Here is an 18,694-nt window from a genome sequence, read left to right as displayed (position 1 = left end):
ATATTCTGTATGGGACTCTCAACATAGGACTGTAACTATTTACATTTTTGCAATGTTTGTAGGAATTCCTGGATGTTTATGCACTTTCGTATAATATGATAATCTTCTAATTTTGAATCAAGTGTTTGATATTTTTAGCGCAGTTGTTTTGGGTTTATATTCAATACGGTGCTGCCACTGTTTCTATTCGTTAGGATTAGTCATAGTCAGGGGGTAATTGTTCACCATACTTGTGGTTGGGATTCAGGAATTTTCTGCTATGCTTTGACTATAAAGTCTGAAGAATGTTCTGTCATGTGTTTAAGTTGGCTCTTTCAGAGGCCATCTCTAGTTATTTTTTGTTAGAAATATTGTCATTTGCTAATGTCTGCTAATGAAGGTCCAGTTACCTATTGGCAGAAGAGCAGGGACTGGTAAAACACTGACTACCTTACCTACATGATGTTATGATGGCCCTATTCTTCAGGAATTACCGTAACTGCTTCCTTACATCAAAACTACAGCCCATGCACTGGTCTTTAGTATTTTCAAAATATTGCAAAGAGCAATATGACCACCCCCACCCTGCCATTTTCTATGCATCAGGGCTGGGGTATTATCTGACATTTTCTTTGTGTTTTAAATTGTGATGCTTTTAGTTGTAATTTGTAATTTCCTTGAGCAGAATACAAATAATTCTAATACATTTATTTTTATTTTCCTTTTTCTGAGATGTGTGTCTTATATTGTATGAATGATCCTTCCCTTGGGATCCTGAGCACATTATTTTTCATTAATATCTCACACTTGGATAAAACGCTGTTACACACTGGCTCTTCAGGGGAGGGGGGAAGGAATCAACCCTGTCTTCTTTCCACAGCTGCAAGTTGAGGTATGATTATAGGTACATGGAGAAAACATTTCACATCAACCAAGCTAAACCTTAATAGTCCCCCTGAGTATCAATGTTTTAAAACACTGGGGTTGCCAGATCCTCCCCCTCCATTGCTATGAGGCTGAAGCCAATGACGTTACTTGCAAAACTAAGCAAGCAGAGACCCAGCGAAAGGCGTCTAGTAATTTATAAAAACGCTGGCGTTGTGTTTCGATAAGTTACTAGAGCAACGGCTCGGAATTGGGGAGAGCTTCACCGCTGTTCACATCTAAGCAAAAGACCTGCGAGGCTTTTCCGAAGCTCTTGATTCATCCCGAGAGGTTGCAAATTAGCCGCAGGTGATTCGTCGCTGTAGGGAGGGGGACTTGGGGGGGGGGGGGGGGTTGAATTTCCTGGGCGGAGAGGAGGAGGATTACAGCTCGAAGAAATCCTGCCTGTGCCCTCTGCTGCTTTCGACCAGTCTTTTCTCTCGCACGCACCTCCCAGCTCCGTTTCCTAAATATGAATTCTCAAGACAGGTAAGAACTTCCTTTGTTTGGTATCTAAAACTGGGATTGAGCTCTGAGGCGCTGATAGCAAATTGGCGCGGGGCGGAAGGAGAGGAGGAGCCGCCTGCGGAGGGCTGGGAATACATATGTGGCTTCCAAAGTCGGCCTCGCTTTTCTCCCTTTTGGTTGGTTCCGTTGAACAACCAAGCACTTGTAGCTATTTACGTGTTGGCTGGAAAAGGCATTAAACTTTAGGAACAAATCTACGAAGCCGCCTCCATGTCCCCCCGGTTTATTATCACCTAGCTCTAATTGAGCTGCTTTTCGTTTATGTTTCAAGAGAGGTGGGCTTGTGCTGGAATAATGTTTCCAGCGCTTCAAGGCTCCCGAAGGTGTCTTCTGAGACCCCTTTTCGAAATCAGATTTATAAGTAAAGCCCAGCAAATTGGGAGTAATAAAAAGATTTGAGTGGCGATAAGGTTACAGGGGAAAGGGATGGTGAGCCAGGCCAGGCATTCCCACGCTTGGATTATAAAGGACAGGGTCAAAAGGGTGGGAGGGTAAAATGCAGGCTTGCTAATTGCTTTTTCGCCCGTGGGTCTCGGAAGTGAAGCTCGCAGCACAGCGGCTTGTGAGCCAGATGGCTGGAAAAGTCAGCAGGCCTTGGATAGTCGGTCGCATTCCCCCTTTCTGAGCCGCTGACGTGTCTTGCGTTTGCAGATCCGGGGCCAAGTTTCCACATGAAGAGAGGCTGTTGTGGGGAGGAATACAAATAAGGCTTTTCTCCTTTCCTTTTCTTTTTCATGGCGCAGAACCAATTTTCAGTTTGGCTAGGAACTGCTACATTTTTTGTTACTTCTACTTCATAAAGGAGTTGGGACCTATCTATTAAGGATGGAAACCAGCAAGGGCTAACTTTTATATTTTCAAGACTAGCATGAAAATCTTTGCCCTGTAAACCTTGAATACAGCTTGGGCTTAAAAAAAAAATCCACTAAACAACACCTAACCTCATTAAGGCACTACACCAGATCCTTCACAATCCAGTTTTATGCTGTTTGTGAAGCGAGTGTTGTCATCAGGCCTTAAAAATCCCACTCCTAGGAGACCACATCAAGCTTCTATGCTTTGTTTATTAGCCATGCAGGGCAACTGGTTGACCACTGCAGAACAAGATATTGGTCTTGGGCCACTGGACTGATCCAGGAAGGATTTTGTATTCTTATTTGCTTCTTCCCTTAATACCCCTTTTGTTTTGGCTTGCCACATTTACTGTGTAAATGTAAATACACTGCTTTTGTTTTGGCTTACCATCTATCCTGGTGAGTTTCAACAAACCTGAAAATTTGCTAATTTCTTTGTAACTCCTCATTTGGTCCCGAGTCTTGCTATGACGGCCCCGTGGCGCAGAGTGGTAAAGCAGCAGTATTGTGGTCTGAACTCTCTGCTCACGACCTGAGTTCATTTCCAGCAGAAGCTGGATTCAGTTAGCCGGCCAAAGGTTGACTCAGCCTTCCATCCTTCCGAGGTCTCTATTGTTAGAGAGGGATCTAAGAGCATCCCTAAGCTTTTAACCTTGGACGCCAGCATGAGCTGTGCTCCATCAAAGGTCAGTAAACGGACCTCCGGTCCTGAACTGTGGTAACTCAGATACAGGACCTCTGTCTTCATCGGATTTAATTTCAGTCTTCTCAGCCTGAGCCACCCCACCTCAGTTTGCAATGCTGCAGACAGATCTTCCAGGGTGGAGTCGGACTGGCCACCCATCAACAGATTTGGGTGTCATCTGCATACCGGCAACAACCCAGCCCATACCTCTGGGCAACCTGGGTGAGGGGGCGCATGTAGATGTTGGATAACATCGGAGAAAGAACCGCTCCCTGCGGCACACCACACGTAAATGGATGTCATTGGGATAGTTTGTCTCCTAACGCCACCCTCTGTCCCTGACCCTGGAGGAAGGAGGAAAGCCACTTCAAGGCCAACCCCTGGATCCCAGTGTCGGCGAGGCTACAGGTCAGTAGCTGACGGTCGACCACGTAGAACACCTCCAACAGGTCTAGCAATATCCGCACCGCCGAGCCACCTCTGTCCGGGTGCCTCTGGAGGTCATCTGTGAGGGCAACCAGAACCGTCTCCATCCTATGACCCGGACGAAAACCAGATTGATGTGGGTTAAGCATGGAAGCATCATCCAGAAAACTCTGAAGCTGCAGTGCCACAGCCCTTTCAATAATCTTGCCTAAGAACGGCAAGTTAGACACCGGTCGATGATTCGCCAATTCAGCCAGGTCAGAATAGGTAAGAAAACTAGAATATTAAAAACTTAAAGGCAACAAGACTATAGGTAGTGAATGTGTGTAGCTTTTTTTCCAGTTTGAAATAAATGAAGCCAGTGACATGACATCAAGTCCAATAACATCAAGGAGATGCATAGATCATTTTATATGCTTCCTTTATAGACTTAAGGCAGTAAAAAAACCAAAACCCAGTTAAAAAAAAAAAAAGATTTCCTTGTAAGACTGCTGAACAATTATTCTGGTTGAAGAAGTATGCATGCATGCAAAAGCTTACATTCTGAATAAAACTTTGTTGGTCTTAAAAGTGCTACTTGACTCCTACTTTGTTCTGTTTCTTCTGGTTTGTTTGCAATTTGGTGTTTCTAAAAAGCAATGGCTTTCATAAATATAGAAAACATTGCATCTTAGAGTAGCCTAGAAATAGAACCCAAGTCTCCGAACTTTATTGAGAGACATCTGTTTAACACCTAGCGGGGGGTTAGCAGATAGGATGCAGAGACCTAATATATAATTGTTGGGACTACATGGACAGGAACCAGATTTAGTTCCAGTAGGATCAATGAACACATGGTACATAGTTATCATTCCCTCTTATAGTTGAATGGTTGGTGCTACTTATGGGGACACTTCTGATTAGAGCAAAAATTGATAATTGGTGGTTCAGCCATAATCAACAGAGATCCTATTGAGTTGTTGTTGTTCAGTCGCACAGTCGAGTCCGACTCTTTGCGACCCCATGCACCAAGTCATGCCAGGCCCGCCTGTCTTCCACCATCTTCCAAAGTCCGTACAATTTCAGGTTAGTTACATCAGTAATGCTGTCCAGCCATCTCATCCTTTGCCTTCTGTCTTTCCCAGTATCAGAGTCTTCTCCAGTGAGTGCTCCCTTCTCATTTGGTGGCCAGAGTATTTGAGCTTCAGCATCTGACCTTCCAGGGAACAGTCAGGGTTGATTTCCCTTAGAACTGACAGATTTGATCTTCTTGCAGTCCAAGGAACTCTCGCCTCCTCCAGCACCACAACTTGAAAGCATCTATTCTTCTGTGCTTGGCCTTCCTTATGGTCCAACTCTCACACCTAGCTTCCATGATTATGATTATGATAAAGGAAGCAATACATTTCTGTGCATAGTACACAAAGGTGCATTTCACCCCTAGAGACTCTTGCACCTCTTATAATAATGACGGCCTTTTTTTTTCACTGTGGAAGATGAGAAGTGTTTGCCCGCTCCAGAACCACTAATTTTGGAAAGGGTGTTGAAATACACGAGTCAAATTGAGGTGACAAGAGAGGAGGTCCTACAACTGATTGATGAATTAAAAACTAATAAGTCAGCAGGTCCAGATGGCATACATCCAAGAGTTGTGAAAGAACTCAAAGTTGAACTTGTGGATCTCCTGACAATAATATGTAATCTTTCATTGAAATCTGCCTCCATTCCTAAGGACTGGAAGGTAGCAAATGTCACCCCCAACTTTAAAAAGGGTTCCAGAGGAGATTACAGGCCAGCCAGTCTGACTTCAATACCAGGAAAGTTGGTAGAAAGCATTATCAAGGACAGAATGAGTAGGCACATTGATGAACTCAAGTTATTGAGGAATACTCAACATGGGTTCTGTAAGGGAAGATCTTGCCTCACTAACCTGTTACGGTTCTTTGAGGGGGTGAACAAACATGTGGACAAAGGAGACCCAATAGATGTTGTTTACCTTGACTTCCAGAAAGCTTTTGATAAAGGTCCTCATCAAAGGCTCCTTAGTAAACTTGAGAGTCATGGAGTAAAAGGACAGGTCCTCTTGTGGATCAAAAACTGGCTAATTAATAGGAAGCAGAGAGTATAAATGGGCAGTCTTCACAGTGGAGGACGGTAAGCAGTGGGGTGCCGCAGGGCTCAGTACTGGGTCCCATGCTTTTTAATTTGTTCATAAATGATCTGGAGTTGGGAGTACGCAGTGAAGTGGCCATGTTTGCAGATGACACTAAATTGTTCAGAGTGGTGAGAACCAGAGAGGATTGTGAGGGACTCTAAAGGGATCTGTTGAGGCTGGGTGAGTGGGCGTCAACGTGGCAGATGAGGTTCAATGTGGCCAAGTGCAAAGTAATGCACATTGGGGTCAAGAATCCCAGCTACATATACAAGTTGATGGGTTGTGAACTGGCAGAGACTGACCAAGAAAGAGATCTTAGGGTCGTGGTAAATAACTCACTGAAAATGTCAAGACAGTGTGCGATTGCAATAAAAAAGACCAACGCCATGCTGGGAATTATTAGGAAGGGAATTGAAAACAAATCAGCCAGTGTCATAATGCCCTTGTATAAATCGATGGTGCGGTCTCATTTGGAGTACTGTGTACTATTCTGGTCACCGCACCTCAAAAAGGATATTATAGCATTGGGAAAAGTGCAGAAAAGGGCAGCTAGAATGATTAAAGGTTTGGAACACTTTCCCTATGAAGAAAGGTTAAAACGCTTTGGGCTCTTTAGCTTGGAGAAACGTCAACTGCGGGCTGATATGATAGAGGTTTACAAGATTATGGATGGGATGGAGAAAGTAGAGAAAGAAGTCCTTTTCTCCCTTCCTCACAATGCAAGAACTCATAGACGTTCAATGAAATTGCTGAGCAGTCAGGTTAAAGTGGATAAAAGGAAGTACTTCTTCACCCAAAGGGTGATTAACATGTGGAATTCAGTGCCCCAGGAGGTGGTGGCAGCTATAAGCATAGCTAGCTTTAAGAGGGGATTGGATAAAAATATGGAGCAGAGGTCCATCAGTGGCTATTAGCCACAGTATACATATATATGTGTGTGTGTGCGTGTATACATACACACACACATATATTGGCCAGTGTGTGACACAGAGTTTTGGACTGGATGGGCCATTGGTCTGATCCAACATGGCTTCTCTTATGTTCTTATGTTGATAATTCAGTATATAATAATTGAATAATATATACATCTGTTATATAGTGTTCGTTAGCAAGCAAGACAAAGATCCAAAGGTGGATTTTGCAGATTGCAAATGACAGCGGGCTTGATTTTGAATGGCAGGAAATCACTGTGGCAGAAGGGACTATAACTCCCATGCTAAAAGTGCCCCAAGTATGTATATTATCATTGTTTTAACCTATTGGATCTTTTAACCTATACTAGTGAGTAGTTGCAGTTCATGCTTGGAAAGTACTAAAGCACTCCCTTTGTGGGCAGTGTTACAATGGAAGTAATTTTTTTTCCCACAGATCATTAGCTGGCCTGAGTCATTAAAACGGATTGGGGGACAGGGAGGAATCCCAGAATGCATAGTGACCCACTGGATTCCTAGAAGGCCTTGCAATATACAAGCTCTGTTTCCATACTCACATGTTGCTCCAATTTTTGCAAGTGTCTTTCCCTGCATGAAAATCAGTTCTAAAGATTCTGTCATGCTCTAACATTTCCATGAACTAGAGCTCAGACTATGCAGATGAAGAACATGGGTCTTTAAACAGTGTTATGCAAATAGGAGCAGACCTGATTCTCAGTGCCTCAGGTCCCCAAAGTGTGGAAATAAACCCACATTGTACTCTTAGGTAGAAGAGTGCTTAATATTTGATATTGTTGCGGTAAGAGCAATAAAAATGTTACCAGTGCTTTGCTTTTAAAATGATTTGCTGTCCACTGCTGACACTGAATATTCTGTCTGAAAGTACATGGATCCAACAGCAGTGGGACAGGAAATGAGTCTTTTGGTTTCTTTATGGAAATTACTCTGTTGCACTGCTCCCACAAAAAATTCTTGCACCATAAAAGTTTTCTCTTCCTTTCTTGTCATAAAGGTAAACATTTTGCCAATTAAGAAATAAATGACAGTTTGGACAAAAGCACAAATGGATGTTATGTGCAAATGGATGTAAACATAGTGCAATATATAAACCAAGTGTTGTATAGGGATGAAAATCTGCAGTTGATTTCCTGAGGTATAGTGAGATTACTATAGTTCTGTGCTTCAGTATTCAACTTGGCCTTGTAGCTGATGATTGCAAATGTATTGTCTAGCTTGGTTTTTAATTTTTTAAAATGCAGCTGTCATTTTATGTCAGTGCTTCTGTTTGAATGGTAGCATAGAAATCTCAAACAGGTCTTTATTTTTGTGTTGTCTCCTAGCGTTAGAGAGTGATAAATGAAAGAACTTTGTCTGATATAATATATTCTGACCCTGTGCTAGGACTTGGCTCCCAGGTTACCGGGTATTCTTCACCTGTAGGTAACAATTCAAATTTTATGTAACATTAATGGCTTATTAAGAATATGGTTTCAGTGCAGACACAATTTGCCAACCTTGCCATTGACATTGCCTCTTGATGTTGAGTGTATATAGTTGGCCCCATGGCGCAGAGTGGTAAAGCTGCAGTACTGCAGTCCAAGCTCTGCTCATGACCTGAGTTTGATCCTGGCAGAAGCTGGGTTCAGGTAGCCAGCTCATGGTTGACTCAGCCTTCCATCCTTCCAAGGTCGGTAAAATGAGTACCCAGCTTGCTGGGAGTAAAATGTAAATGACTGGGGAAAGCAATGGCAAACCACCCCATTAAAAAGTCTGCCATGGAAATGTTGTAAAAGTAGCATCACCCCAGAGTCGGAAACAACTGGTGCTTGCACAGGGGATTACTTTTACCTTTACCTTTAGACGTGAAAGAAAGCAAGAAAATACTGGCTAGAGATGTATGAAGAAATGCAAAAGATTCTAAAACTTAAGTTTGCAATGGACCTAAAAAGTATGCTATTGAATGTTTTACCAAGCAATATTACAAAAATACACAGTGAATTATTTAAATATATGGTGACAGCAGCAAGAGTAATATTTGCAGCAAAATAGAAAGCTGTGATTGTCCAGACTTAAAGGAATGGAGGAATTGAATGAATATGTGACAATGGCATAGTTAACATCTATTCAGATATGAAGATAGATGGAAAAGATAGAAAAGGTGCTTAAATAGAAGTGAAAGATTAAATATTACAAAGTAAATGTAAGTTAAATGTATGTAACAGCACAGCCCTAAGGGGGGACTGAACACTCTGGGAGCAAACCTACCCCTACGTTGGTGTAAGTTATGTCAGCATGAGTCTCAGTTGCATTGGTGTAACTGGCACCTATGTCAGCGCATGCACCTTAAGGCACCCCATTGCTCATGGGCACCAGAACCAGGGTGCAGCATCCAGCCATCAGTGCAACTGAGGTGTAGGCCCCTGTGCTGGTGTGGTTGGGGGTGGTGTTGGGGGTGTGGCCAGAGTTAGTCAGCTCTGTGGGCAGTTTCAGTCTGGGAATGCCCACTGCCTGAGGTGGAAAGTTCTGCCGACAAAACACATGGCATAAACAGCCTATACTATCATAGGAAAAGGAATGTTTACTTATTTGTGTTCTGCAGCTTTGAATGGTGCCCATGATTAGATTGATTTCTATTGATTCCCATGGAATCTGGCTTTAATAGCTTTACTTTGGAAATAACACTACCTATGTGTACAAATGTGTTCACTGAAGAAGGTGACCGAAACAAGTTTGTCATCGATTGTTGTAGATTTTCTGGGCTGTGTGGCCGTGATCTTGACCTTGTGAGACCTGCCATTTTGCCAGGTCTCACAATACCAAGGCCCCACAGTCTGGAAAATCTACAACAACCAATGGACTCTGGCCATGAAAGCCTTCGACAACATAAGAATGCCGTTACCTGGGATTTCTCATGTGATATCTTTGGAATGGATGATTATCCTAAGTGGAATTCATCTTCTGTCATTGGACTTCTAATGCACCTACCTGATTTTCAGGATACTGATTAATTTTTTGCTGTATTTTCTGTGTCCAATAGAATTTTTTAATAATTGCAGCTTTGTATATGTATGGATTCTTTGGTGTGAATTAATTAATAGTAGTAATAATGATACGCTTCTTGCAATTTTTTGTTTCTGAATATTTATTAATATTTAGTATTGCATTACAGTAATTTTCCATTGATGGTAACCTCCATGTACAGCCTGGCGATCTCCTGGAGTTTAATCTCTCTTGTAAAAAAAAAAAAAAAAGGCAGCTTTTGATAGTGGACAATATAGCCTCAGATCCCTGCTGAGTTCCTGCCACTCTGCCCAGGCTCTGCCCCAATCTCCAGGAACTTCCGAACCTGAAGTTGGCAGCCCTCCTGGATGCTAAAATTGAGACAGTATGTCATAAGCAGACCCTTCTGCTTTTTCACCAAGAGTTTCACCATAGAGATGTTTTTCATCCTTAGCCTAATTTTATTTGTGCCGCCAATCCTGAGCAGTATGGTTAATTAGACTAGTATAGCAGAGTTCAGCTTTTCTGAAAATGCACTGAGAAATATATCACTCAGTTGCCTGTCTTGATCATTGTTTGCTCACACTGGAGTCTCAAACAAATGCACACAGTATTCAACCACTTAGAGCTTTCTGCTTAGCTATGGTGCATTATATCTACAGAAGGCTAAACTTTGGAGTCCTGTTACCAACCCACAAGACACACCTAGTAACATACTGTTGTTCAACACAACTGTGTAATATGTTTCAAGTCAAGATCATATAGAAATGTTGTTCTAATCTGAAAACATGGTATGTATTATTTTAGAAATAATGTAATTTGTAAGTGACTTTATAAAATTGCATAATGTACATTAAATAATTTTTATAATAAAATGTTAAAAGCAAATATTTAAGATGAAGGTGCAGTATTTTAAAGCTTTGTTTCCTGTAACCACATCTCAAGCTTTATTGAACCATAACAAAAAAAATTGCTGAAACAGGGATTCATATACCAGCATAATACAACCTAGTTAAGTATATCTGTTTTACATAGAAGTGGGGGGGGGGGAGATAATAGTCATTAGTGTTGAATGACAATTAGATACAAGAAGTTGTTTTAATCTGAAATAAAATGAAAATTTACACAACTGTGAAATAATACCCAAACAAACAAACAAACCAAAAAGCATTTATCATGCCATTGTGAATGGGGGAAATGCAGTGCTTGAACCTGATTCTTGCACTTAAGGTAAGGTTGCCAGGTCCCCCCTGGCTGCTGGTGGGGGATGGGGAGGTAGGGTTCTCAAAACCAGGTTGGGAAGCCTCCTCAAGATTTGGGAGTGAAGTCTGGGGAGAACGGGCCTAAAAGGGGTACAATGCCATAGAGTCCACACTCCAAAGCATCCATTTTCTCCAGGGGAACTGATCTCTGGGGTCTGGAGATCAGTAATTCTGGATCCCCATGTCCTAGTTGGAGGCTGGCATCCCTAACTCAAATACATGTTGCTATGTTGCATTTTTCGCAGACTTAAAAGATGTTAATAGTGTTAACTACAATTTGTATCTTAACAAACTATTAATCTTCTACACATTAAAGTAATTCTTCAAACTGAGAATAACCCAAAAAAGATTCCTCTCTGTACTTTAAAAGATCTTTTACCTCCCAATATCCTTGAAGGCAATCTGTTATAGAAACATTTTCTTCTGTGTATTAAAAAGGGTGTGTGAATTGGATTTGTCTGTGGTTGATGTGAATTGCAACCTATGTCTTAAATCAACTTGTGCATACAATGCTGTACAGTATGAGGTGATAGTATTAATGTGTCAGTCTTTATTCAGATAATTGATGCAGAGAAGAACTGTGTCTCTAGTAGATGCAGAATGACACATAATGAACACAAAAGCCAAGATCTTCAAAATTAAGCTTCTAAAAATATGCGATATTTCTGTCAGGAGGTCAATTTTCTCACTAGCTCTCTAACGTTTTACATCCGTAGGTAACAATACGCGCAACACAAATTGTGATGTACATTTTTATAGTCTTTTAAGCATCTGAAAAATCAGTATAAATATCTAAGGACAGTGCAAACATGCTTTGTGTATATCTGTTTACTTTTTTGCAGGAATTGCCACATCCACCTGTATTCCTAGTGCAGGTGCTGAAAGTAAAATTTGAATTCAAATTATTCATCAGACCATTCAGATATCAAACTGACACACAATAATGTCATACTGAAGAGCTGGATACTATATGGGCCATTATCAAGTTCACTGGGCAACTCCTAGGACCTGAGCAGCTAGGAAGGATTGCCACCTTCCCAGAAGGTGCAATAACCTGCTTTCTTTCTCTAGTTTGTGGTGATGGTAGTCTTACCCAAGGAGATATAGAGTTCTTTTACAGACATCTCACATTTCCAATACAAGCAGCTGAAGTGGTAATGTAGTGCTACATTAAGATATACCTTCCTTAAATCTCCTTTCTCCATTGTAACTATGACAAATCAGTTTGTCAATATAACCAACCCATGAGATACTTGGCCAGCTATAAGGCCTAGGGATGGATGGGGGAAAGGAGGTTTATCCTGGTTCATAGTTTGTGAGGTCACACAAATCTCCCTGTTTTCCTCCCATTTGGTTCATGATGTTTGAGGGAATATCTGAGATCTTTCCTCCTTTTCTGCTGGCGTGGACTCCCTGAGGCCAGCAGAATGGGAGTGGGAGAGATCTTGCAAAATCCATTTAAAAAACTGAATACTATCTGGGCCATTATCAAGTTCCCTTTCATGGCTTTTGCAAGCAAGTACCTCACAAGAGTGAGTGCAAGCATGGGAACAGTTGTTTCTGTGTTTGCCTAATGGAAAAGCAGTGGCAAACAATGGCAGCCATTGTTACATGCCCTTTGTGTCTGCTTGGGTGTGACGTGGGCTCAGAGGAGGAGGAACAACCATTTCAGGTAGTATTTAGAGCCACCCTGAACCTGAAGCAGCCCTGAATAGTATGGTGGAATGCTACATTCCAAAGCTATGGAATGACTGATGAAATTAATTTTATAAACTTCATGAAGTATTTGATTATATCTTCAAATGCATGAATATACTGTGTTGCAAACATGCTATTATCCATTTGTTTGAGCTGTAACCCATCTATATACTCTTTTCCTCCCCCAGCCTTTTGCATATAATACTTACTACCCATTACTAGCACCTGTAGCCAGATGCTACTGGTCTGGTATTCCAGGATCTGTATTTCCTATGAACTGTCCAAGCAGTGGGAATCTCTTTGGAAACATGCTGGCCAGTCTCAGTGGAATCCCAACTTTTAAATTCCAGTCACGGCGAGATACTATTGATTGGCGACGCTTCAGTGCTATTGATGTGGAGCGAGTGGCTCGTGAACTGGATCTTGCCACCCTCCAGGAGAACATCAATAGCATCACCTTTTGCAACCTGGATGCAGAGAAGTGTCCCTACTGTCAACAGCCAGTAGACCCCATTCTCTTAAAGGTTCTTAAGATGGCTCAGCTGACCATAGAATACCTGCTGCACTCTCAGGAGTACTTGAGCATGAGTCTGACACTACAGGAGGAGCAGCAGCAGACCACCCTAAATGATCTCAAGCGTCTCAAGCAAGACTTGGATAAGCAAGCTGAAGAGCTGAAGCAAGTAAAAGAAGAAAGCAGGAGACGGAAGAAGATGATTTCCACCCAGCAGTTACTCTTGCAAGCTGGAGCTAATAACTACCACAAGGTGAGTTCTGCTAGGGCAAGTGGAATTCAGCCTGTGCAGGTACACCTTCTTTCAGAGGTGGATTTATGCACAAGCTAAAGCTTAGGACCTCCAATTATTTTTTTTGGAGGGGGGCTTCACATAAAAAAATCGCTGGATTACAATTCGTAATAGTATGGGTTGGGAAATTGTGGGAGATATAGGGGTGCACCTGGTGATGGTGGGGTTTAGTGAAGGGGGTTTGAGGGGTATAATATCATAAAGTCCACTCTCCAAGGAGCCATTTTCTCAAGAGGAATTTGCAATGCGGAGATCAGTTGTAGTTCCAGGAGATCTCCAAACCCCACCAGGAAGCTGGCAACCCTAGTATAAGGCCTTTTAAACTGGACATAGTTTAGGATTAAACATGTGTTAATCTGGTCCTGTGTGTTTTGTTCACAATCAGTTCTTAGCCACAAAACATGAATAATTTGTTTTTCTTCTATCTACCTCTGCTCCATATTTGTATCCAATCCCCTTTTGAAGCTGGCTATGCTTGTAGCTGCCACCACCTCCTGTGGCAGTGAATTCCACATGTTAATCACCCTTTGGGTGAAGAAGTACTTCCTTTTATCCATTTTAATCTGAATGCTCAGCAATTTCATCAAATGCCCACGAGCTCTTATATTGTGAGAAAGGGAGAAAAGGACTTCTTTCTCTACTTTCTCCATCCCATGCATTATCTTGTAAACCTCTATCATGTCACCCCGCAGGCGACGTTTCTCCAAGCTGAAGAGCCCTAAGTGTTTCAACCTTTCTTCATAGGGAAAGTGTTCCAACCCTTTAATCATTCTAGTTGCCCTTTTCTAGACTTTCTCCAATGCTATAATATCCTTTTTGAGGTGTGGTGACCAGAACTGCACACAGTACTCCAAATGAGACCGATTTATACAGGGGCATTATGATACTTACTGGCTGATTTGTTATCAATTCCCTTCCTAATAATTCCCAGCATGGCGTTGTAGTCTTTGAGGGGTGGGGGTTGGAAGGAAGTAAAGGTAATTGTGGAGAAAAGGCTACACCAGATGGGATACTAACTTTTCAGTTGAAGCTGGTGGATTGTGTTTTACTGCATTTTCTAGCCATTTCCTTTATCATGTCTCTATAGCAACTTTGTAGTATTGGGTTAACAATAGCCAGTTGCTGCTTTTCTTTTGAAAGACCAGGCAAGAAGATAGGTCAAAAGACAAGTGGGAGTAAAACAAGCATTGCTTTGAATTTTTCCAGATAAGTTTTTGTAAATAAAGAGCACCTTGTTATGAACAGAGGCTTCTCAGGTAGTGTGACTTCTATTCTCATGACATTGGTGGTGGAGGTGAAGTCAAGTAGTCAAGTCATGACTGACTGACGGTGGCCTGATGGGGTTTCCAAGGCGAGGCATTCACAGGTGGTTTGCCATCGCCTGCCTCTATGAAACAACCTTGGACTTCCTTGGTGGTCTCCTATCCAAGTATTAATCAGGACCAACCCTGATTAGCTTCTGAGTTCTGATGAGATCAGGCTAGCCAATAGCATTAGAACTATAGATAGGCTTTGGTCTCTTTCTGTTCTATGAAAGCAAAAAGAGAGGGGAAATGACAGAAGCAGTTTGGGGATTTTTTTCCCATGTTGGGCCTTGGGTCTTATTTTTCTTCCTCTATCTTTGCCTAGTGCCAGCTGTGCGATAAGAGCTTCATGAACTACTCCTACCTTCAAGCACACATGAAACGCAGGCACTCTGAAGCCACTGAAGCTGGTGAGCTCTGGGAGTTTGCCTGGATATTTCATCTTGAACTCCCCTGTGGAGGGCAATTCAGGCTAAAAATGGTGATGAAGAGTTGATTTTGTTTTTCTCCTAGGATCACTAAATAACCTTTTTTAAGATTGTTTTGGGTCAAGGATGATAATTGGAGAACTGTTTCATAAATCTGATTTTGCAGTTACACTTCCTTGGTTGGTATCTATTTGTGGGTTGAATCCATCCATTTCCCGCTTCAGTCTCACTTCATTATCTTCCTTATTACAGCCCTTATCCCACATGGGTTTTGTATGTGCAAGACCCATGATCCCCAGCATAGATGTTTTGGTGATCAAAAGGGTCCTCCTCATTTGAATCCAACCCTGTTTTCCTGAAGCTATTTCCAGTGATTTTCCATAATTATTGTCAGAACTCATGGGCTAAAGGTTGGAGAAGTACCCTTTTGTATTAAAAAAAGTTCCTTGAACTAGCTCTCAACAGATGGAAAATGTACCACTTATCTTTATTTATATTAGTTCTCCAAATGATCTAATGTCTTAGCTGATGTTTAAGTATAATAAGCTGTCAGTGACTTGATTAGAAATTGTGTCTGTGAAGCTACTGAGAAAGGTTGATACAGTCAAGGTTAAAAATGAGAATTTCCCACTTTTGAAGGGACATACTACCTATTGCACATTAAATTTGAAGATTTAAACTGTGGAAAGTGTATCTTGTAACTGAATTAGACTTCTAAATGATAAAGAGGATTCTCATATTTGTCAAAACATAAATTATAAACCTATTTAGCACTAATAGGAAACCTACCAAAGTTGCACAGAGGTGGCAGGGGAGTTCACAAATTGTCATTCACTCAAGCATACAAAATTTAAGAGGAAAGATAGCTGCAAGCATGATAGACATTTTTTCCAGCAACAACCCTTAAATGTTTGCTTAACCTATGTATATGCAAGAAAAATCAGTTATATTAAGCACATAACTCTGGGTTGGATCCTGCAGATCTGTTCTGCTAACAGTGGTGTTTTCCTTTGGCACAAGGCATCTCCTGTAGAGACTTCTTTGTCAGGTGAAGGCTCTTTAAGGTAAAGAGGAGTCTTATGTCACCACTAGCACAATAGATCAGTAGGATCCAGCTTTTCATGTGTTTTTCTCGCTTAGTTTTATTTATTTATTTCCATATATTTATATTCCGCCCTTTCCCATAGCGGGCTCAGGGCAGATTCCAACATAATAAAACCATTAAAACCAACAATAAAACATCAGTGCAGCTAAACAGTTAAATAAGTGATTTATTTAGATCATTATGTTTTTGACATAAATTAGGATTTAAATTAAACAAAGTTTGGAATTTCAGACATCATACTCATGAAAGCATTGAACTATTTGATACACAGTGTCAAAAAGTTAATTGCTCTCCCCCCCCGCAAAGCGTTAAATTTAAAAATGAAAAGTGTGAAGAATCTTTAATAAGGTACACTTTGAAATACATCATTGTTTGCTTTTCTTGCCCAGTAGATGAACATATATCTAACTGTGCAGGCTTTCTGCCAAAATTTGTCCCCTCTTTGGTAAATAACTGATCTTATTGTAAGAATGCAGGCATTCCATTCCAGAGAAGCTAATGCCAAACTGATAGTTAAATGCAGCTGATAAGCTAATACCAGAGAAGCTAATACCAAACTGATAGTAATATGTAGCTGAGGCCCTCACTAATGGCTCCTTTTTTTCTGAATCATCTTTGCAGAGATGGAGAAGAAAAAACAGGTGGATCAAATGGAAAATGAGATTGAAGCATTGAAGATCAAGCTGAAGGAGACCCAAGCCCAACTGGAGACTGAGAGCCAACGCAGGGCTCAGGTATGAAACCATGAGAATGTGAAAAAGAAAAAAATGAGCCCTCAGATACCTTTGTTTGACAATTTAAAAGAACTGATGTCATAAACAGAAATGTGATATTCTGCTTGTCAACCATGGAAACAGAAATAATGGAAAGGGAATTCTGCTTGTCAACCATGGAAACAGAAATAATGGAAAGGAATTGTCCTTCTGTTCCTATAAAATCATAGCATTAGAAGGGACCACCTGGGTCATCTGGTCCAACCCTTGCTTGAATTTCCAGGCAAGCTGTCTCAGCTTTCCAACAGGCTAAGGAGGATGAGGATGTTTGACTGCCTTTCCCAGCGCTCAAGCTAGTTTATATCAGGTACACACAAAAACATTAAAGCCAATATAAAAATAGTAAAACATAGATTCTTTAAAAAGCAGATTGCATCAAAGTCCCAATAATGCTGCTGTCTTGCAGCATTATCTAAATTCTTGGTGAGGGGGGAGTGGAAGTGGGGGTCCCAGTTTGAACCATTGCTGTCCTCAACCAAATTCTTGGTGAATTATCTCTGCTTTACAGGCCCTGTGGAAAGACAGTAAATCCTGCAAGGCCTGGCTGGAATTTGGCAGAGTTCTACCAGGTTGGGTGTTCCATCAGAGTGCCACCTGGTTGAGGACAGCCAGATATTGCTCAGGCTGGGGATCACCAGCAGATGTTGATCATCAGAGTGTAAGGCTCTCCTAGGCGTACAATTTTTAAAGAACTGGGTCCAGCTACAGAGCAACTGAAAGGAACAGCTTCTTTAAAAGTGGGAGTTGCCAAGAGCTCCTGTCACCTCCCAAACTGTTTCCCTATGCAAAAACTGTTGGGGGGGGGGGGGGAGTTATTTCCCTGATTTTGCTGCTCCACATGTACAAATACTCTACATGGAGCAGCAAAACTGCCTCCACATGGAGGAGTCCTTCCTCTCCTTAAGTACCTTTTTAGAGGCCATTACCTGCAACTGCAAATAGGACCAGGGAACATAGACCCACCTTTTTAAAATGTTAACATTTAATTTGTCCCTGAGTATCCAAATGAATCCAACTTAGGAACTCCGTATCCAGGGAGATTTATCTGTCTCCCTGTCTCACTTCTGCCAGAGAGTGAAGACTTTTTCTTTCATTTGACATACCCTTCAGTAGTCATTATTGGCCTTTCCCTGGCTGTGATGTCGTTTACATGTTGTTGGATCATTTTATAATTTTAAATGTTCTCTATAATTGTTCAAATGTTTCAATGTTATGTTTCCGCCTTGGAGACCTTGATTAATTTGAGTGCCTGTTGAGTTGAGACTCCTGGAAGCAGCTCCAACCATTCTATAATTTCAGTTCTTTTTTTCTAACCCATTCCCTATCATTATTTCCTTGACAGGAAGCAGAGAATATTCACCAAAGAGAAGAAGAGGGAAGGAAGAAATTTGAAAGCTGGAAAGAGGAGGAGAGAAGGAAGTTTCAAAAGGAAATGGAGGATCTCCGGCAAATGTTCCTCACTGAATTCAAGGACATTTCCAACAAGAATTCTAACTTGGAAGAGGTATGGCCAAAGCATGGCTTTCTCTTTTCAGTGTATTCTCCACTTTCAATAAACTGGTATGTTGTATTTAATCATCAGGTTGCTATTAAAGTTCAAAACTAATTAACAAGGTTTTTCCTTTGAGGAAACTTGAATTATAGTTTGGGGGATTTATGCATGGAAATATGGAGAATATATAAAGGAAGGGTTTGATTCACATAAAGAGCTAAGAATTCTCAGCCACTGATTGTAATGATAAAAACACATAAACCGTATTCACTACAGCATGCACAACTTAGCACTAAACCAGAACAGCAAAAGTAGAAGTCTTAAGAGCTATCTCTAATTGAGCATTTAGCCAGTTCCTCTGTTG

The 18,694-nt window shown here is 41.3% G+C and overlaps 1 protein-coding gene across 1 annotated transcript in view; it reads left to right on the top strand.

Annotated features, from left to right (window-relative positions):
- The first annotated feature begins 1,210 nt into the window (after positions 1-1,210).
- Positions 1,211-18,694, top strand: part of DZIP1L (DAZ interacting zinc finger protein 1 like) — a 41,712-nt gene continuing 24,228 nt past the window's right edge. Inside the window, exons 1-5 of the mRNA XM_060242061.1 lie at positions 1,211-1,392; positions 12,611-13,189; positions 14,858-14,942; positions 16,687-16,799; positions 18,181-18,342. Of these exons, the coding sequence (XP_060098044.1) occupies positions 12,695-13,189; positions 14,858-14,942; positions 16,687-16,799; positions 18,181-18,342 (855 nt within the window). The 5' untranslated portion in view covers positions 1,211-1,392; positions 12,611-12,694. The remainder of the gene's footprint in view (positions 1,393-12,610; positions 13,190-14,857; positions 14,943-16,686; positions 16,800-18,180; positions 18,343-18,694) is intronic.

Source organism: Heteronotia binoei, chromosome 6 (genome assembly GCF_032191835.1).
Source record: "Heteronotia binoei isolate CCM8104 ecotype False Entrance Well chromosome 6, APGP_CSIRO_Hbin_v1, whole genome shotgun sequence".
Taxonomy (NCBI): domain Eukaryota; kingdom Metazoa; phylum Chordata; class Lepidosauria; order Squamata; family Gekkonidae; genus Heteronotia; species Heteronotia binoei.
The sequence above is the reverse complement of the archived record's forward strand: the minus strand, read 5'-3'. Positions and strand labels throughout refer to the sequence as shown.